This window comes from Podarcis erhardii, assembly GCF_964252035.2.
Source record: "Podarcis erhardii genome assembly, chromosome: 4".
In the NCBI taxonomy this organism is placed as follows: Eukaryota; Metazoa; Chordata; class Lepidosauria; order Squamata; family Lacertidae; genus Podarcis; species Podarcis erhardii.
The window spans coordinates 13421498-13443231 of record NC_138508.1 but is presented as its reverse complement, the minus strand read 5'-3'; the positions used below and the strand labels follow the sequence as shown (position 1 = coordinate 13443231).

Here is a 21734-nt window from a genome sequence, read left to right as displayed (position 1 = left end):
TGACCATGCTGGCTGGGGCTGATGGGAACTGGAGTCCAGGAACATCTGGAGGGCCACAGGTTTCCCATCCCAATGTTTGTGCCTACCGTGCAAGCACAGACTTAAGTGTGTGCAAGGTGTGGAAGGGAGTCTGATGCTTAGCACCCTTGTCACATTCATTGGCTGTTGCTGGACTCCAACTCCCATCAGCACCAGCCAGCATGGCCAATGTTCTGGGAGGATGATGAAGAAGATGATTTTGGATTTGATATCCTGCTTTATCACTACCCGAAGGTGTCTCAAAGCGGCTAACATTCTCCTTTCCCTTCCTCCCCCACAACAAACACTCTGTGAGGTGAGTGGGGCTGAGAGACTTCAGAGAAGTGTGACTAGCCCAAGGTCACCCAGCAGTTGCATGTGGAGGAGCGGAGACGCGAACCCAGTTCACCAGATTACGAGTCCACCGCTCTTAACCACTACACCACACTGGGAGTCCATCAACATCCAAGTTCCCCGTCTCTGATACAATGGTTCAAAAGAGCTGCCTACATTTTGGGTGCTCTCTTGTGGGGTCATAGAGTCTTTGCAGGCTGTCTTGTTGAACTGCAATTCAAACATTTACCACTACCAATGTCTGCTTTATTCAGCGATTGGTTAGCATTGATACCAGTTTTCTGGAATTCCAGCAGTTGCAGGATGCGATGGGTACATTTCTTAACAGTCTGTTTAGCTGGCTTTATTGTGCATGTTATTACTGTGCATAACACTGAACCGCTTTCTGTGGTTGGGAGCCACTTTAGGAATCTTGGCTGAGAAATAAGGTGGATATTAGATTTTTTATATACAAATATAAAGAGAGAGAGAGAGAGAGTGTTTAATGAAGTGCTAATGTCTCTTAATTAGCAATACATCTCACTGGCGTCTTCTCCTGTAATGGCAACCTGCCTGCTACCACCTGCCTCTAGGGTGGTGGCTGGGGAGACCTGTGCCCCTCCAGATATTGTTGGACTACAACTCCCATCACCCCGACTGGGATGTTGTCTGGGGAGGGCAGATGGTGAGTTGGAGTCCAAAACTTGAGGAGGGGCATGGGGGTCTTCATCCCTGCACTAAGCTTATATGAAAACTGGCATTTGTACCAGATGAATTGATGGAGAAGATATATTCAGTTCAGTGAAGGAAGTGCATTGCTTTGGGTAGCTGAGAGCCTAGATAGAGCACTGTTAACCTGGGCACTTTCATTCTGGCAGCACCTGCATTTTTCAGCTGAACCCTTTCCCCTCTCATTCCAGCAAGAGGCCGGGAAGACCCTTTCCTTTCCTGTTAGTACAGTCTCACAAACACTCCACTGGAGCTGCAGAAGGGCTTTTTCTTCAATTTCTTTTTCTCCTTTGGGACTTCAGGGGCTGCTCTACTGGTGTCGGGGGCTGCGTTATCACAATCGGAGGGCGCTTTGCTCAGATCACCATCCCCCTGCAGAAACAACGTTGAAAGTGTTAACCCACTGCCATGCTAACTGAAGAGGGGGGAACGGAAGGTCTTAAACATCAGGAAAGCACAGCGGTTTGCCTAGTTTGCACATAATACTAAACCATGGTTTACTAAAGCATGGCTTTGCACTATGGGTGAACCTGGCCCAGCAGCTCAGCTTATGGGTAAAGGTAGTTCATTGACCAAGGTTGGCTCATAAGCCTTTGTTAACATTAACTATAGCTTAGCGTTACCTGGTAACTTGGACTTCCTCCTTAACTGTGGTTAAGGACCAGGCACCACCCAAAAGCTCCAGAACCACAAGAGCAGCAAAAAATTCAAGCCATTCTATGGTTTATTAACTGTGGCTTATTTTCATGGGCGAAGCAGCCCAACGTTTGGTATTGAACTAGGGATGTAAGCAATAGTGCAATTGAAGCCTCCTTTGTGTATGTAACTTCCAGAGGAGCAATAGCCACTTGCTTCTCTAATATTTCTTTGGTGTGCTGGTTTGTCACATCTGGCGTTGTCAAGTGTGGAAGCACTTCTTGACCTCTGCAGCTTCAGGCTGTAGATCGGGAAGTAATCTGCAAGGGGCTGGGCATGGTGGAACAGATTAAAGGCTCCCTGCACACAGAAAGATAGCACCACTGCCGTATGCCATCAGCTACTGTGAAAGTCCTAGGCAGGGATGGGGAATCTGTAGTCCAGCTACACCCAGAGAGTCACAAATCCTACCATTCCTGGGCTGTGGTTGATAAGACGTGAAGACCAACCGCATATTGGTGTGATTCACAGGTTCCTCACCCCTCTTTCACCCAGGATAAATACAGTGGTACCTCAGTTTTCGGACATCTCCATCTCTTTGCTTTTTGAACACCGAAAACCCAGAAGTAAATGCTTCGGTTTTGTAACATGCCTCGGAAGCCTAACTTCCTAGGCTGCCTCCTGTTTGAGTTTTCGGTTTTCAAACATTTCAGAAGTCGACTGGTCTTCCAGAATGGATTGTGTTGTGGCTCCCAGTACATTTACGAGCACAATTCAAAGTGTTGGTGCTGACTTTTAAAGCCCTAAACGGCCTCGCTCCTGTATACCTGAAGGAACGTCTCCACCCCCATCGTTCAGCCCGGACACTGAGATCCAGCTCCGAGGGTCTTCTGGCAGTTCCCTCATTGCAAGAAGTGGGGTTACAGGGAACCAGACAGAGGGCCTTCTCGGTAGTGGCGCCCACCCTGTGGAACACCCTCCCTTCAGATGTGAAGGAAATAAGTAGCTATCCTATCTTTAAAAGACATCTGAAGGCGCCCCTGTTTAGGGAAGTTTTTAATATTTAATGATGTACTGTTTTTAACACTTGATTGGGAGCCGCCCAGAGTGTCTGGGGAGACTCAGCCAGATGGGCAGGGTATAAATAATAAATTATTACTATTATTAAAAACTGAGGTACCACTGTAGAGTTGTACCTTGGTTCTCAAACGTAATCTATTCCAGAAGTCCGTTCGACTTCCAAAAACATTGGATAACCAAGGCATGGCTTCCGATTGGCTGCAGAAGCTTCCTGCACTCATGCAGAAACCACATCGGACGTTTGGTGCAGGACAGGCGTCAGCTGTCAACGGTCCACTGTTTGAGTGTTTGGGGATGCAGCATCTGCTTCTGCTGGCCTTGCTTTGCATTATCCGAAGAAATTGTGAGCAACACAAGGAGACTCACTGCTGTGATAGCGGGCGTGGGGATCTGGGGTTTCTCCTGCTGCTCTGTGAGTTTCCCGATCTCTTCCCGGCACTGATCCAGCTCTGCCTCCAGCTTCTCCCGTCGTAGCCGCTCGTACTCCAGCTGCTCCTGCAGATCACCAATGGTCCTGGAATCATAGGATTGTAGCATTGGAAGGGGCTCCGGGGGGGTCATCATAATCCAACCCCTGGCAATGCGGGAATCTCAACTAAAGAATCCGTGGCAGGTGGCTACTCAAACTCTGCTTTAAAACTTCCAAGGAAGGAGAAGCTCACTGGGTGACCTTGAACAGATCACCATCTCATAGGTGATTGTCACAGGCTTGTTGTGAGGGTGCAATGGGGAAGAAGAGAAAAACCATGTAGGTATATAGGTAAAAAGGTGGTATATAAATGTAATTTTAAAAAACCCTAATAAATACTACTTCCACTCCACCCACTGTGGGGAGCACAGGGGCTGCCAAGGTTTTGCCCGTGGGCACAATGGTGCCCTTGAAGTCTTCCCTGGTGCTCTGAAGTCTCTTAGCTCCACCTCTCTCATTTTCCTCTTGGTCATGAGTTGATGCAGGTGGTTGTCTTTTTCTTGGAAAGTACGTAGAGCTGGAGGAGGAAGTCAGAAGAGTGGCGCTCTTTCCCACTTCCTCTTTCAGCTCTATGGCCTTTTCAAGGCTCAGATTGATCCCACTGGGTCCTATTTTTACCCAGCTCCATTGGAGAATGGGAGTGTGTTTGTTTGTGTGCATCGTTGGTGGTTGATCTATTAGGACAAACAGGGCACTGCCCCACCAGTCTGCCCCATCTGCCTCTTTGCGGCTTACAACCAGTCTGTAGGGTAGCACTGCCTATCCACGTAGAGCAAAGCAAGGAAGAGAAGGATGGGGACAAAACCAGAATTGGTTGGCTCAAAATGTCATTGGCACTGACTCCATCTGCAGTTTGGGTTCCCTGCTTTCCGCCTTGCCAGTTCCAATGGGCACCAGCCACCACTGGTGCACAATACATGCGTGCATGCATACATACGCACTCTTTATGATGCTTGGGGTAGGATTCTGATCCAAAGCCAACCAGTGAAAAAGGACCAGAGTAGGTGGCACCTACGCTCACACTCGTGAATCCAAACATGCCCTGGGAACTAAAAAGGTTGGTGACCCCTGGCATGGTATCAAAAAACCCCAAATGACACCTATAAGCCACTGTCCTGGCTGCAAAAGACACGCAGCAATCTATGTGGCAAACCATACGAACCAAATTAAACCCACTTTTGGTCGTCCAACAAAGCCTTGGCAGCTTATCAAGCGAGTGTTGTGTGGCTGGTCTCCTATGCACAACAGCCGGCAGAGGGCAGCAAAGCGACAAAGTTTTAAGCAAGATCTTAAAATTTCTATGGACAAGGGACAGGGCAGAGGAATACCTGCAATCTACCAAACGGGGCCTTTCAGCACTGCCGTCTCTCCAAAGTCCCGTTCCTCCAACACACACACATTCATGCCCAGAGATGCCAACATACTGGTGATTGTTTCTCATTTGTTTTTGAGTTATATATTGTCATTCCTTATGAATGTTGAGAGGCATTTTGGGCACCATTTTGTGGGAAATGACCTTGACCATTAGGTCCAGTCATGACCGACTCTGGGGTTGCGGTGCTCATCTCGCTTTACTGGCCGAGGGAGCCGGCGTACAGCTTCTGGGCCATGTGGCCAGCATGACTAAGCCGCTTCTGGCGAACCAGAGCAGTGCACAGAAATGCCGTTTACCTTCCCGCCGGAGTGGTACCTATTTATCTACTTGCACTTTGACGTGCTTTCGAACTGCTAGGTTGGCAGGAGCAGGGACCGAGCAACGGGAGCTCACCCCGTCATGGGGATTTGAACCGCCGACCTTCTGATCGGCAAGCCCTAGGCTCTGTGGTTTAACCCACAGCGCCACCCACGTCCATATAAATAGATGGTGGTGAAGCCACACGAGCCATTGATACATGTGCCAACTTGAGTGCTTAATACCCACTCTGCTTTTGCAAGACCTTCATCGTTTTGTGCAGCAGCACCTTAACTTTGGAACTCCCTGCGTATTGAGATCAAGCAGGCGCCTTCGCTATACTATTCTCAGTGCCTACTGAAAACATTCTTGTTTAGACCAGGCTATCCAGGTGCTTAGAAAGTCGAGTTGATTTTAACCAGCTGTAGTATTTTAACTTTTGCATGTTTTAAAATACAGCTGCATTTTCCCCCCTCCTTGATTTTATTGTCTTATATTTGTGTAAATGGCGTTCGGGTGTCTTCTTTTTTAAAACAATCAAGAAGTGCATAAATTTTACAGGGTGGGGGAGTTGTTACAGCACCACTGTGGTGATCACACAGGATCCCTGGACGTTTAACAGTCTATTGATCCCTGTGCCACCACTGTGCTTGCTTCCCCGCTACCACCAACCAGTTACTCTCTGGCACAACACTGAGTCCAGTCAGTTGTTAAAAGTGAACCAAAAAAAACAAGTTTATTTTACAAAAATTAACAAGTTTATGGTTTCTCAGATAATATTCCTGTCAGTATCTTAACTTTAGTTTCTTTACTGGCCTATACCTTCCTAATACCTTCTGACTGATTATCTCAGCTGTTTGACTCCTCTTAACAAATTCTCTCACACCAGACTACCCCAGCCCACCGACTTATCTTCTCTCTCTCTCTTCTAACTCCAGACTGTCTTCTCAACAACTCTAACTCCCTAAAAAACCTCTGTGCTTAAACCTTATACACAGTTAACTCTGCCCCTTGGGTTCTCATTAGATAATCATTTTATAACTAGTTAACCCTTTCCCTATGAACCCAGTATGATGTCACACACCTAGGAGGGCAAATGCCACAACCACCTTCCCTCAGCACTGTGAACCCCAACAGTTTCAGGAAAACCAGAGTTTCACGAAAACCACAGGCTGTGTTGCAAAGTTCTTACCTGAGAAGCTGCCTCTCTTTAATCTTGATCTGCCTCTCCTCGGGGGTGATCCCTCCCAGCTGCTTGTAATCGCTGGTGGCTATTTCCAGGAGATTCTTCAGCTCTTCCATTTTCTGATAGGCTCTTTCTGCAAGAGATCACAGAACGTCAGCGGAGCCGGCTGGTACCCCATCTTGCCTAGCACTCTGTTCCCACAGCGTGTCCGAGGGGAAACTTCAAGCAACACCTGAGTGCAACAGCGCTCTCCCTCCACGCTTCTCCACAGCTGGTATTTGGAGGCTTTCTGCCTCCAACAGCAGAGGGAGAACTAAAAAGATGTTGAAATATACATTTATTAAGAAACCAGAAGCATTTTTACTTGGCATTGTAGGAGATGATATTAATAGACAGGATTGCAAGTTGTTTTTATATGCAATGACGGCAGCAAGAATATTATTGGCACAAAAATGGAAGCAAGAAGAATTACTGACGAAAGAAGAACAGTGGATGAATTTAATGGACTATGCAGAATTAGATAAATTAACAGGAAGGATTTGAAACCTGCGGGACCAGAGATTCTTAGAAGACTGGAGTAAATATATGAACTATTTGAAAAGCAATTGTAATGAACAGATTACGCTAGTAGGACTGCAAGAAGTTCTGTAAGGAGGACTATTGGAAATATTGCAAGAAAGACTATGAAGAGAATTGCTAGTTAACGATAATTAAGAGTAATAGAGAAATTAAGAAATGCAGAATAAGTGATAAAGAACGGAAAATCATCAGAGGTTGTTGACGGAAGTCTAAAATACTGTATAAGATAATGTTAAATGATTGTTGGAAATGATGTGTAAAAAACCAAGAAAAATGTATTTTAAAAAAACAGCAGAAGGAGAACTTAGCCACTGTGTCTAGCATCCATTGATAGCCTTCATCCTCTTTTTGAAGCCATCCAAGTTGACAGCCATCACTGCTTCTGGTGGGCGCAAATCCACGGCTTAACCGTGTGCTGCATGAAGGAATTGTTTTGTCTGTCCTGAACCTTCCAACACTGAGCTTCCTTGGGTGGTCCCAAGTTCTAGTGAGTTCTCTCTAGGTATCTGGCCCAAACCAGGAGGCATCGTCCCCGACACCTATTCGCTAGGAAAACCACCTCTGAAAGAGAAGGGTTATTAGGCAATGCAGGGAGAAGGGGTCTATCAGTGGCTGTTGGCCATGGTGGATATTTGGATCCAGCAAGGCTCTTCCTACACCCTTTGGGTGGGGAGCGCCAGAACTTCCGTCTGCATGCAGCTGTCATGAACTGGCTGGATGCAGAGGAGTGGTGGCAGGCACCAGCTGGGGAACCCCCAGGGGAAGAAGGCTCAGAGCCAGGGAAGGTGGGATGATGATGAGTGATCAGAGGGAGCAGACTGGGAGGAGGAGGGGTCGGAAGCTAAAGGGGCAACAGTGTTTAGTGAGCAGGAAGAGGCTGTGGCAGAGAGTAGCCCAGAAGTGGAGGCAGAAGCAGAGGCTGGAGAGGAGAAGGGCCACAAATCTGGCTACAGGCCCATCAAACATGGCTGCCCACCTACCAGCTGATGCCGGGCAGGTGTCCACCTGCTGGACTTCCTACCCTTCTGTCCTTAGCCCTTTCTTCCCCCTAAACAGAGAGAGGAGGGCCCACAACTCACCACGACTATCTGCTCGGTCCTGTTTCTTGCTATACACGTCGCTCTTGCTGTCGGTGCTCCCTTCCACGCCATGACTTTCAAAGAACCGTGGGTCGTCGACGTCAATCTCCTCATCAGAGTCGTTCCCCATCTTTTGCCTTAGGTACTCCACAGTGGCCAGCTGGGCAAACCTACGCAGTTCAGATTCCCGTTAGGAGCTCATTGGGGAACGTAAGACAGCAACCAGGGTTTCCGCCACCGATGGCAATTTGTGCTGCCTCCAGTTTAGCGGCAGCTCCCACTTAGAATCACAGAATTGCAGTGATGACCCCAGGGGTCATGTGGTCCAACTCCCTGCAATGCAGGAATCACAGGTGGCCACCCAAACTCTGTTCAAAAACGTCCAACAAAGGAGAGTTCACCACTTGGAGAACATCCTCCCACCAGAGTCGCGCAGTTAATTGATTGGAGGATTGGAGGATCATAAAGGGTTTAGACCCTTGGTTCTTCTGGCTACACAGCACAGCCTACACTGGCTGGCAGTGACTCACATAACTTTCCCAGCCTTAGCTCAAGATGCCAGGCATGTCGCGTGCTGACAGCTTCTAGGAGCCACAAGTGAGAGCTGAGTGGAGGGTGGGGACCAAAGGTGTACAAGCTCCCCCAGAATATGTCTCCCAGCAGAGCTTTGCAAACTGGATCTTCAACGTGGCAGAGTTAAATCAACCCTGGCGCTTTGGCCAGAACTGAAGCCCAGTGGATTTAGTCCAGATTATCCAGGACAAATCCCAAGAGAATCCCCAGCCAAGTGTTATAAACGGACACCTCTTGGCAACGTCTTTCGGCGTCTCTCCAGCGTCGTTGGGAATGTTGCAGTCCGCTTCCCTGTTGATCAGCCACTCCAGGACATGCAAATGACCTTGTCCAGCAGCTACAGAGTGAAAGAGAAGGAAATAAAACGTCAAAGGCGGCCATTTCCATTGGGTGCAGCGTGGCAGCAAAGCGACAAAGAATGTTGTGGCACTTTGAATTTGCTGCATCGTAAGCTTTTTAGGGATGCGGGTGGCGCTGTGGGCTAAACCACAGAGCCTAGGGCTTGCCGATCGGAAGGTTGGCGGTTCGAATCTCCACGACGAGGTGAGCTCCCGTTGCTCGGTCCCTGCTCCTGCCAACCTAGCAGTTCAAAAGCATGTCAAAGTGCAAGTAGATAAATAGGTGGCAAGGTAAATGGTGTTGCTCTGGTTCGTCAAAAGCGGTTTAGTCATGCTGTCCACATGACCCAGAGGCTGTACACTGGCTCCCTCGGCCAATAAAGCGAGATGAGCACCACAACCCCAGAGTCAGCCATGACTGGACCTAATGGTCAGGGGTCCCCTTTACCTTTAAGCTTTTTGTAGACCACAAGCCCCTGTCACCAGATGTATGAAGCATTCTCCTATACTGGCAAGCATTTAATACACATGGAAGGATGCGAGCCAGTGGGAATAGAGGGAAATTAAATGCAAGAAGGACAGAAATGCAGCCACTTTGAAAACAGGAGTGAATGATTTCGGTAGGAAGAGAACAGCAATATGAAAACATGACGCTCACTAACCTTTGTGCAAGAGTGTGGATCCCTGATCGTCCCTCTCATTAACAGTGATGATACGGTTTTCCAGCAACGTTCTTAATGTGTCCACGTCCCCTCTGAAAGCAGCATCATGGCCTGGAAATGCTAAATCTATGCAGAGAGACAACAGAAGGAGCTGCAGTAGCCCTCCGAATAGCAGTTTAAGAGCTCCACTAGGTTGGGAAAAGGAGTTCTAGAAAGCCAAACATTTCAACCGAGAGTGATGGAGCCCGGGAAGTCCATGAAAGGCTGGATTTTCTGATCTGTGCAACTTAGGCAAGTTGATCAGTTTGCACTGGGAAGGTGTGATTTAATCATGCCTCCAAGTTGAATATGGCTTAGAATAGCATCTGAATCAATGGCTGCTAGTCACAATTGCTACATTCTACCTCCATCGTCGGGACCGGGTGGCACTGTGGGTTAAACCACGGAGCCTAGGACTTGGCGATCAGAAGGTCGGCGGTTCAAATCCCCGCAACGGGGTGAGCTCCCATTGCTCGGTCCCTGCTTCTGCCAACCTAGCAGTTCAAAAGCATGTCAAAGTGCAAGTAGATAAATAGGTACCACTCCAGCGGGAAGGTAAACGGCGTTTCTGTGCGCTGCTCTGGTTCGCCAGAAGCGGCTTAGTCATGCTGGTCACATGACCTGGAAGCTGGCTCCCTCAGCCAATAAAGCGGGATGACTGCCACAACCCCAGAGTTGGCCACGACTGGGCCTAATGGTGAGGGGTCCCTTTACCTTTACCTTTACCTTTACCTCCATTGTCGGAGGTAGTGTGCCTCTGGATTCCACTTGCCAGAAATCAAAAAGTGTGGAGAGTTCCTGTTGAACTCAGGTCCTGTTTGAAAGGTTTCTTTGGCCCGCATTATCAGGTCTTTCTTATGTTCTTAATATTCAATCACCCTCAATGCAAACACACAGCAGTCTCAGAGGAGACTGTATTGCCACATCCCAGCATGAAACCTTGTTGCATACTTTCTCTTATTTTGCAGAACGTAATCAACAGTTTTCACTTCAATTTATTCTCAATTTGCTAATCACTGGGAGTCACTGAAGGACGTTGAAGGCTTGTCCTCCTGTTCAATGGATAAGCAACCCAGCTTGTGTCTTCAAGAGCATCACTCACCCACTTCCAAGTGCATCTTTGCATAAAGACTAGAAACATGCTTCTCCTTTAAACTCCTTTCAAGACAAATTCCGAGCCTAGTATTCAAGCTCAGTCCCATGGAATCACAGCATGGCCGAGTTTATGGGAGAGCCTCCTCATCTCCATGGGTAGAAAGGGCCCTTCTTTCCTGCCACCTCTTGCTGAAGCACCCTTAACAAACTACAATTTTCTGATTTGCCTCAGGTGGCAAAGTGTCGTGAACCAGCCCTGGGCTGCACTCAAGGCACTTCTGGTTCTTAAGACCAGTTGAGGAAGATGATTCATAACAAGAGCCAACAGTCTCGAGGATCCCTTCTCAGGGCTTTCAGCTAACCCTCTTTTCTCTTCCAAATGCATTGAAGGAATGGTTGATAAAAATTATTAGCAGAGAGGGCCAAGTTAACGTGTTTAAGGGAAAAAATCATTGTTGATATTTATTAAGGATTAGAAACTTCAAATGGACCTTTTACGTGAAATAGAAGATGAACTTGTGAGACTGAAAAAAGATTGGCTTATAGAAAATAGAATAGTTAATGTGTGGACACTATTTTTAGCTGACTGTTATGTACTGAGTCGAATAGGATCCAAACTGCAGCAGTCTGATTGGTCCTAGAACAATAGGATCCAAAAGGCAGCAGTCTGATTGATCCTAGAACAATAGGATTCAGAATGCAGCAGTCTGATTGGTCCTAGAACAATGCAGCAGTATGATTGGTTGGCAGGAACCACCCAATCATGCTCCAGATTGAAGTGAATCCACAACCTGATTGGCTTACAGTAGAATTCCGGAATTAGCCAATCATGTGCAGCCCATTGTGTAAATAATGTATATAAAGCAGATACTTTGAGGGGGCATTCATTCCTCCTCACCACTATGAGCTGAATAAAGAGCATGAAATCACTTTGCGACTCTGAGTATATTTCACTGACAGACAGAGAACCAGAAGCCTTTTTATCCTTTCCCCTCTTTTCTTTTCTTTTCTTTTCTTTTCTTTTCTTTTCTTTCTCTTCCCCCCTTTCTTTTCCTTTTTCCTTTTGCCCTCTCTTTGTTCCTGCTCCTTTTTAGATTAGATTTTTAAAGTATTTGTTTTATTTTAGTGTAGTATTTTAAAAAAATACTTTGTATTGGGTATTGTACTGATAAGTACAGTTGTACCTTGGTTGTCGAACGGAATCCCTTCTGGAAGTCCGTTCGACTTCCAAAAATGTTTAATAACCAAGGCGTGGCTTCTGATTGGCTGCAGAAGCTTCCTGCACATAATCGGAAGCCTTGCCGGACGTTCGGGTTCCAAAGAACGTTTGCAAACCAGAACACCCACTTCTGGGTTTGTGGCGTTCGGGAGCCAAAACATTCGAGTTGCAAGGCGTTTGGGATCCAAGGTACGACTGTATCAATAAAATAGGCCTGAAAATAATACAGTGGTACTTCAGGTTACAGACGCTTCAGGTTACAGACTCCACTAACCCAGAAATAGTACCTCGGGTTAAGAACTTTGCTTCAGGATAAGAACAGAAATCGCACGGCGGCAGCGGTAGGCCCCATTAGCTAAAATGGTACCTCAGGTTAAGAACAGGTTCAGGTTAAGAACAGACCTCCAGAACGAATTAAGTTCTTAACCCAAGGTACCACTGTAATTTTAAAAACCTCATAGTGGACTGGGACCAGAAAGAGAGACTTTTCAGTGTCCATTACCAGATTCTGGAATTCTGGCCCTTGCCCCTTCCTTGATGATCTTCCATCATGGTGTAAGACCTTTCTTCTAGGGAGGCCTTCTGCGATTAGTAATTTCAGTGACAGGTTTTTACTGTCGCTATTATACGATATACGATATCTTTATTGTCATTGTCCTATGCAGAACAATGAAATTGAAAAACGACATAAAACGACATAAAACTACTACAAGACTACATAAAACTACATAAAACTTCATAAAAACTACATAAAACATTCAAAAACCCCTAAAAACTCTGAAACTCCATTTTAAAATACACTATACTATAGAAACCCCTTATGTTGCGTTTAGACCCAGAATTGCATTTGTGTAGAAACTATTTCTCAGGCGGCTAGTCCTGGCCTTTATAACCCTGGACCTTCTCCCAGAAGGCAGAAGCTGAAAGAGATCATTTCCGGGATGCGCACTATCCTGCGCCATCTCTGCCGCTTTCTTATGGCACCTGGCAGCATAGATTTGATCTAAGGTGGGAAGAGTGCACCCAATTATTCTCTCCGCAGTCTTTACAACCCTGGATAGCATTGTTTTTTTTCCCTGGCCGTGCAGCTCCCAAACCACACACACAGACCATAAGTTAATACGCTCTCCACAGTGCAATGGTAAAATGCCATCAACAGGTCCTTTGAGAGATTGTTTTTCCGGAGGATTCTCAGAAAATATAACCTCTGCTGTGGTATCTTATGACCTTACATATAATGATTATCTAAAGTGTGTGTGTGTGTGTTGGCTGTCAGGGATTGAACCTGGGACCTTGTGCATGCAAGGCAAATGCTCCACCGCTGAGCTATGGCCCATGCCTCGCAACCAGGTACTCACAGTCCCCCTTTTGCAATTCGCCTTTCTGTTTCTCCAGATCGTCAATGTAGCTGACCACGCTGTCCTTGTAGAACCTCTCTGCCAGGTCTCCTGGGGTGTCCCCGTGGTCGTTTCTGGCTTTCAAGGCATGGAGGAGTGTGGGCATCTTACTCACCAGGAACTTGAAGCAATGCAAGTGACCCTCCATTGCCGCCAGGTGAACTGTTAGGAAGATTGTTTTGACTGTTAATATATTTTTACATAAAAAGACTTCTTTTGTACTGCTTTTCTAGGCAGCGAGGCTTCTCTTTTTTTAAAAAAAAAATATTTTTATTAATTTTACAGGATACAGAGATACAGAGAAGAAAAACAGATAAAAGAAAAAGAATATAAAAGTTTCAAATTTCCGTAATCCTTTTATCAAATCTACTGGACTTCCCCACATCCTCCAGACCTTGCATTATTTATAATACAAACTTCAGCAATTTGTCATCTTATTTCATAACTTATTGTATCTTTCAATTTATCATGTTATCAAATTCCAAATATTGTACACCAATTCTTATATATTTTAATTAAAACACAATAAAATTATTTCCTAATTCCACCTCAAATTTCTTGTACCTTAATTTTCATTTCACCTAATTGCTATTGCTGGGGCTAAAATTTCCTAAAAGGTGCATTTCTTAGCATTCATACAACTTATAATGTTTTTGTAGATAGTCCTTAAATTTTTTCCAGTCCTCTTCCATTGCTTCTTCTCCCAAGTCTCGGATTCTGCCAAAGGCAGCGAGGCTTCTCAAGGTGCTTTACAAGTTAAAAACCTGCAGATTTTTTTTAATAAAATGCACTCAACTAAATAGCAGCGTTAAACGTTCTCTTTCAACACACACACACAAAACCACCTCTGTGACAGTTAAAACTACAATTAGCATTGTTACTCGGTGGAAAGTAGAGTGAGGAACATATTGGTGCAGAGTTCTGCAGATTAGATGCAAAAATACATTTAACTTTATGTGTCCCACACACCAGCAAGCTAACAATATTCAAACAGAAAACTTCGTCTCCAGCACCTGGATGCAATTTATGGGATTTTTCCCAGTGGCAGCGATAACATTCACTTATAAATTTAATGTGATTATATGGGATGTTAGGGGGAGGATAGTACCCCTGGTGGGGGACACGTCATGCTCCTTCTGGGGTAGTTTGTCCACCTTTGGTCCTCACCCTGCACTCAGATCTCACCTGTGGCTCCTAGATGCTATCAGCATGCGACAATAACCACACCCCAGGAAACGGCTCTGACTGGCCGGCTAAACCAAGTGAGGGAATTATGTTGCCCAAGTGGAGGGGCAGCATTGGATATGACCCAAATTTTGCAAAAAGTACACATAGAAACATTGCACTTTCCACCATCACTGACCCAGGTTATTCTCACTGTCTTTCTGTAACAAAGAGATTCCCCTCTTATCCTTATTCCCCAGCCCATTACAATGATCATCTCCCCCCCACCCCCCCTTTCTGTACCTGGAAGATTTCCATTGTTGTCCACATCATCTAAAGTAGCTCCCCATCTAAGAAGAAGCTGGACGCAGCCCAGCCGGCCGTGAAAAGCAGCCTTGTGAATCGGCTTCCAGTCGTACTTGTCAGAAACGTTGACGTCCTGGTTTCAAAGAGGAAAAGCAGATTTGTTAAATCTCCAGATTTTAAGTTGGGGAAGTGGATGTTGGTAGACCTCAAAGAGCTGGGCATGGAAGATGCCACCATGCCCAGAAGTGGGAAATTTCAGCCTGACATCTAAGCCTCCAGAGGAAGGCCTGCCCCCAAAACGGGGGTCAGGCCACTGCAGACCCCAGACCATTGAGTTTCCCATAATCTTGTAGCAGAGTGGAGCTTGTTACAGCCCATTGCCCCATGAGGTCAGAACATGAGATCTGCTAGATCAGACAAAAAGCCCCCTAAAAAAAGGCTTGCTAGATGTGCCTAAAATTACTTTGCAGGCCACTAGCCCTCTTCCCGTATTGGCCAATAAAATGCCTTCAGGAAGTCCCAAAGCAAGACATCCAAATTTCATGGTGTGATGCCCCCACCCACCCAAAAAAGCGCTCTCGACAAGGCAGCAATCTTAAGCAACACCCCAAAATGCACATTTTTGGATGCTGTGCTTGAAAAAGCACCTTTTTTCCCAAGGGGAAACCACAACGTGAAATCATGTGAGATCAAGGCATCCAAAATGGCCGCCGTTCTCTTGCGAGAAAAAAATGGAAAGATGGCGTCCTGGAAGACTGTGTCCTGGATTTGACCGTTGAGGTGTTATTATTAATCACAAAGGAGGGGCAGACTTTTCGCCAGAACTGCAAGTTAGGTAAAGCAGGCTTAACCCTTTCTTCCTCTTCACCCCCACCTTCCAAGGTCCCAGCAAAAATTTCCAGTAGCACCTTTTAGCCCCAAGAAGAGATTATTTTCATTGGGGGCACAGTAGCGGGCAGAAGACTTAACTCTTTCCTCTCCTCGAGTGACAATCAGGTCTCCCGTTTGGTGGCTATTAAATTTTTTTAAACAACCATGGCATTTGACGTGGCATGGTTAGCATCATGTTGACTTTGGCCCCTGCCATAAAGACCAACGAGTGGCCTTTGGCCAGTCATGATCTCTCAGCCTAATCTACCTCACAGGGTTGTTTTGAAGATAACTTGGAGGGAAGAATTGACCTTTTGGAGTGCTTTGAGATCCATTTAGAGGAAGGGCAGGCTAGAAAGGCAATCAATGAGTCAATGGAAATAGAAGCATGTCAATCCTCAGGAGAGGAGCAGGGAAAGGGCAAGGCGAGCGTTTTTCTTACTACTCCGCTCCGCAGAATCGTTTGCAAAGTGTATGACTGTCCGTGGGTCGCTGCCAGATGAGCGGGAGTACAGCCTCGGTCATCTTGAGTTCCAAGATCTACTCCATGAAGAAGAAGGGACTGTGAATACACAAAGCAAAGTTTCTAGTCTCAGATTTCATCCTGAAACACAAATTTCTTAACCTAAATTATAGCATTTAGTAGAGACACTTTGATGTTATATACAGTAATACCCAAAGAAAACCCTTTTGTGGGCTTCCCATAAGCATCTTATTGGCCACTCCGAGAACGAGTTGCTGGACTAGATGGGCCATTGGCCTGATCCAGCATTTGTTGTTTAGTCATTTAGTCATGTCCGACTCTTCATGACCCCCTGGACCAGAGCACGCCAGGCACTCCTGTCTTCCACTGCCTCCCCCAGTTTGGTCAAACTCATGCTGGTAGCATTGAGAACACTGTCCAACCATCTCGTCCTCTGTTGTCCCCTTCTCCTCGTGCCCTCAATCTTTCCCAACATCAGGGTCTTTTCCAGGGAGTCTTCTCTTCTCATAAGCTGGCCAAAGTATTGGAGCCTCAGCTTCACGATCTGTCCTCCCAGTGAGCACTCAGAGCTGATTTCCTTCAGAATGGAGAGGTTTGATCTTCTTGCAGTCCATGGGACTCTCAAGAGTCTCCTCCAGCACCATAATTCAAAAGCATCAATTCTTCAGCGATCAGCCTTCTTTATGGTCCAGCTCTCACTCCCCTACATCACTACTGGGAAAACCATAGCTTTAACTATACGGAACTTTGTCGGCAAGGTGATGTCTCTGCTTTTTAAGATGCTGTCTAGGTTTGTCATTGCTTTTCTCCCAAGAAGCAGGCGTCTTTTAATTTCATGGCTGCTGTCACCATCTGCAGTGATTGAGGAGCCCAAGAAAGTAAAATCTCTCACTGTGTGTGCTAGGCAGAGACTAAAACCCACCTGGTTTGCTATTTCATTGCTTCCCTTTATCCTAGTTTTCGCACTGTAGGTTAATTACTGTCCTTGGACATTCGTATGGCTCCTATTAATGCCAACTGAAGCCATATGTGTGCATTCAAGGGCAAAATTTAGCCCCCAAAGCATTCCCCTCACTAATTACTGGATGTATTATTGCAAAGTGACTTCTCTCATTATCACTCATAGGAACCAACTTTATTTATATATATATGGAAAAGATCTAGGTTTGTCTAGGTTTGTCATTGCTTTTCTCCCAAGAAGCAGGCGTCTTTTAATTTCGTGACTGCTGTCACCATCTTCAGTGATCATGGAGCCCAAGAAAGTAAAATCTCTCACTGCCTCCAGTTCTTCCCCTTCTGGTGCTTCTTATTTTCTTATACTTTGTCCATTTTACAACATAAGATAGCAAGATAGGTAGCTGTATATTTCTTTTCTTTTCTTTTTTGATAACATTTTATTCATTTTCCAAATTCTACTCTGTCGTGCAGCCTTCCTCTGGGCCCTGACCTGCTCTCTTGGAGCGCTAGCCGCTGTGGAGTAGGCTTAGGTTGGGCCTGGGCTCAGCCACGTGTCCTTGCCCTCCCAGTGCTCTCCTCCCTCTTGTCCTCAGTGACACGGCAAGGTCGGGGCTCCCCTCGTTTTTCTCCTTCCTCTTTCTCTCTCTTCCTTCTCGTTCCTCTCCTCCTTCCCCCTGCGTCAGCCCCCGAGCACCGCTGGGCAGTCAGCTGGGTGGCCGGGTGCTCCCGCTCCTGGCTCGATTTGGGTCACGGGGGGCAGCAGTTCCCCCAGTTGACGCGGCGGGCGTCCCCGGTTCCCCTTCGGCAGTGGCAGCGGCAGCAGCAATCTCAGCAGCCTGGAGCCAGCCTGGTAGCGCAGTTGGCTCTGGCTGGCTTCAGGAGCTGCTCACTGCCATGGCATCCGCCATTTTCCCTCGCCAGAAGTCCCCATATGACGTGTCTTGTGCTGCTGAACCAATCACGCAACATTCATTCCCAACTAATAAATCTACAACACTTAAAATATAAATCCGGGGACATTAAATGAAATGTGGGGACATTCCGGGGACGGATTTTGTCCGGGGACAGATTTGTAAATCCGGGGACTGTCCCCAGGAAATGGGGATGTCTGGTAACCATAGGCTAGGGAGAGTACCAAGGGCCAGATAGACAGACTTGGGGGGCGACATTTGGTCCCGAGATTCCCCACTCCCAATCAAATCCACTTACAAAGCCATCAAATCTAGTGGCCACCACCACATCCTATGGCAGGCAATTCCATGTGTGAATTGTGTGAAGTCATGCTCTCTTTAATCTGCCCCAAATCTTCTGCTATCCATCGTCACAGCCTTATATTTTGAGAAAGGGAGATGTGTTTCTGTCTATCCACCCACCCAAGACCAAAACCCAAACCCCAGAGCTTACAACAATGGCAAATGTGAAACGAGAAGGGGTTTATAAACCCCCTTGTCTGAATCCAGCCTAAATCATGAGTGAACGAAGACACTTACCTGCATACAGGCATCCTGACCTTTGATGGCAGCAAGGTGAGCCGCTGTCCAGCCTCTGCCTGTCACCGCCATCTTATCAGCTCCATTCCAGAGCAGCCACTGAAAGCACTGCAAGGACAACAGATTTGCAACCCTTGTAAGGGATGCTGGGTATTGCAGCTTTGCAAAGGACTAAACTACAGTGCCCAGAATTCTTTGAGGGAAATAATGTGTTCTGAATGTGCCTTAAAGGGATGCGGGTGGTGCTGTGGTCTAAACCACTGAGCCTCTTGGGCTTGCCGATCAGAAGGTCAGCCATTCGAATTGCCGTGATGAAGTGAGCGCCCATTGCTCTGTCCCACCTCCTGCCAACCTAGCAGTTCGAAAGCACACCAGTGCAAGAAGACAAATAGGTACCGCTGTGGCAAATGGCGTTTCTATGCGCTCTGGTTTCCATCACAGTGTCCTGTTGCGCCAGAAGCGGTTTAGTCATGCTGGCCACATGACCCAGAAAGCTGTCTGTGGACAAACGCCAGCTCCCTCAGCCTGAAAACAAGATGAGCGCCGCAACCCCATAGTCGCCTTTGACTGGACTTAACCGTCCAGGGGTCCTTGACCTTTTACCTTAAAAGCACAATGTGTACACAGACTCAGTCTTTACCCTGGCAAAGCCATAGGTCTATTTGTTGTTTTCTCAGACATTTAGTAGGGTCAATAGAGACTGCATAATGATATCCCTTCTTCCCTTCACAGTAACCTGGGACAATCTCTTACCTCCAGGCTCCCAGAATGGGCCGCCCAATGCAAGGGTGTAAAATTGTAGACCGGATCCACTTCATTAATGCTCGTTCCACATTTCACCATCTCCTGAAGTTGTTCTACGTTCCCAGCTCTGACTGCATCATGAATGGTCTTGAACCTAAGCTTCTTCTTCGGAGCTTCTGGAGAAGAACAACAGACCCCCTACTCACTTAGTAGCATAGTTGGGGGGTGGGGGAGAGACAGTAGAATGGGGCAAAATTCAGCGGCGGCCGTTGTCAAGCCATGACGAATGCTCAACTTTCCTTTGACTCAATCCTTCACCAGAATTCATGGAAGTGGGTGGTGGTGACGGATATTGATATTAAGTACTAGTAGTAGTAAGGGACGCGGGTGGCACTGTGGATTAAACCACAGAGCCTAGGGCTTGCCGATCAGAAGGTCGCGGTTCGAATCCCCACGACGGGGTGAGCTCCCGTTGCTCGGTCCCTGCTCCTGCCAACCTAGCAGTTCGAAAGCACACCAAAGTGCAAGTAGATAAATAGGTACCACTCTGGCGGGAAGGTAAATGCCGTTTCCGTGCACTGCTCTGGTTCGCCAGAAGCGGCTTAGTCATGCTGGCCACATGACCCGGAAGCTGTACGCTGGCTCCCTAGGCCAATAAAGCGAGATGAGCGCCGCAACCCCAGAGTCGGTCACGACTGGACCTAATGGTCAGGGGTCCCTTTACCCTTTTAGCCTAGGCCTGAGATTTAATGTCCTACTTTCAGTGCATAGCTCCAAACGTCTCCTTGGCAACCACTTCTGAAGGGTTTCCCAGGGGTCCCTTTACCTTTAGTAGTAGCAGTAGTTGGAACTACAACTAAGGATATAAAATCATAGCATCGTAAAGTTGGAAGGGATCCCAAGGCTTATCTCAACTAAAGCATCCATGGCAGACGACCATCCAACCTCTGCTTAAAAACCTACAAGGAGGGAGACTCCACCAGCAGAGAGTCCATATCAGTGGTGTGGAATTGCAGTGAAGAGAACAGTGTTGTTGTTTTTTGTTTCCTGGATTTTTTCTCTTCTTTCTAATGCTAGAGAATTTAAAGGAAAGTGTATGCCCCACTGGGATACACTCTGTACATGCTCAAGGCACACATAGTTTCCTGCTGGAGGGCGCAGGTTCTGGAGATCCATTGGCACACTTTGTCCAATGGCCCATTAAAAAAATAAATCATTATTATTGACTCACATACTTATTTTTTATTTTGTTCCTGAATTTCTCCACTGCCCTTCAGCATCGAGGGTCACTTAACAAAGACAATAAGAAAAGTAAGGAGTGGGTCCAGGGTTTGTCCTTCTCAGCACTGAAATGAATGGACACGGCTAACTTCAATGGGCCTCCTCTGAGTAGGAAGAACATTGTATACAACCTACCGTAAGGGAGTCAACAAAGCAGTAATTAATAGCAGGGTTTGTTTGTTTTAAAGGGGGGGGAGAGACATAGTGAACCAATCGATCCACAGAGGGAGAAACGCACTCTGAATATGCTCAGAGGAGCTTGACAGGAGGAGGTGGAATTTTTTTTGGAAACCAAAAAGGGGTAGCCCTCTACAGAGTAGGAAAACAGGAGGAGGAGGAGGAGGAGGAGATATTTTGGTGTTGTTGCCCACCTATACCCACATCCCAAAATATAGGAAGACAAGGCAAGTCTCACCCGCTGGGGTATCCTCATCAGGCATGGTGCTTTGTTCAGGGCAGAGCCCCCCCAACCCTCAGTTATCTCAGCCTCCTTCTTCCTCCTCTTTCTGGCTCCTATGCGGTTGCTGCTGCAGGAGCGTTGCCATGGAGACGGTGTACACTTCCTGCGATGCTCCCTCGGCCTGCTGCCTGGGCTCAGGGGGAGCTGTGGTGTGTGTGTGTGTGTGTGTGTGTGTGAAGATGTGGGGAGCGAGAAAGGGAATCAGTTGGCACCAGCTAAGTCTCAGGCAAAGCAAAAGCATAGCTTTCTCTAGTCAAGGGACAGGAAGTCGATTACCTTATTCCAGTGCCGTTTCCCGCTGCTATTCCAGATTGTTAGATATCCCATAGACTGTCCCCGGGACAAGTGAGGCTGCTGATCCCTTATTTTTGAGGCTCCTGATCCCTTATTTTCAAATCTGAAAGTTGACAGCTATGCGCAGGTGGGTTGCATTTTTTTTTTTTTGCACCTGTGCCAAAATTCAGGGGGCCCTCTGAAGTCGATCAGTTTTGCTTTGTTTCAGTCAGATAATTGTTCTTGCAAATGTTGTCAGCGTCATAAACGCACACTCACACAACTCCTCCCCTATCCTCTATCCGGAAAAATAAGTGGCTTTATCACGGTTCAAAGACACCTTTCAGCCCAGGCCAAAACAAAACGTGTAGTTTTGCTTGCTCTCCTCCCACAGAATTGTTGTTTATATGATCCCCCCCCCATATTGTCTTTTTCTGCTTATTTTCATTACTTCATTCCCAACTCTGAGACTGAAAACGCTGTTGGTACTGCAAATAACACCCCATTTTATTTATTCACATCCCCACCTTTCTCTCCCCCCCCCCCCACCCATTTGATTTTCAAAATAAGCCTGTGAGAGTGAGTGCTCTGCCTAGGGTTC

The 21734-nt window shown here is 46.8% G+C and overlaps 1 protein-coding gene across 1 annotated transcript; it reads right to left on the bottom strand.

Moving 5' to 3' along the window:
• Positions 1–838: 838 nt before the first annotated feature.
• ANKRD42 (ankyrin repeat domain 42) lies at positions 839–20961 on the bottom strand. Its single transcript, XM_081860488.1, has 12 exons — positions 20816–20961; positions 19129–19295; positions 18376–18483; positions 15887–16006; positions 14572–14707; positions 13066–13266; positions 9355–9480; positions 8586–8691; positions 7782–7951; positions 6130–6256; positions 3163–3310; positions 839–1452 (listed from the first exon to the last, which is right to left on the bottom strand). Exons 1-12 carry the CDS (start codon positions 20838–20840, stop codon positions 1303–1305), a joined length of 1584 nt encoding a protein of 527 aa, XP_081716614.1. The 5' UTR covers positions 20841–20961; the 3' UTR covers positions 839–1302.
• Positions 20962–21734: the final 773 nt, after the last annotated feature.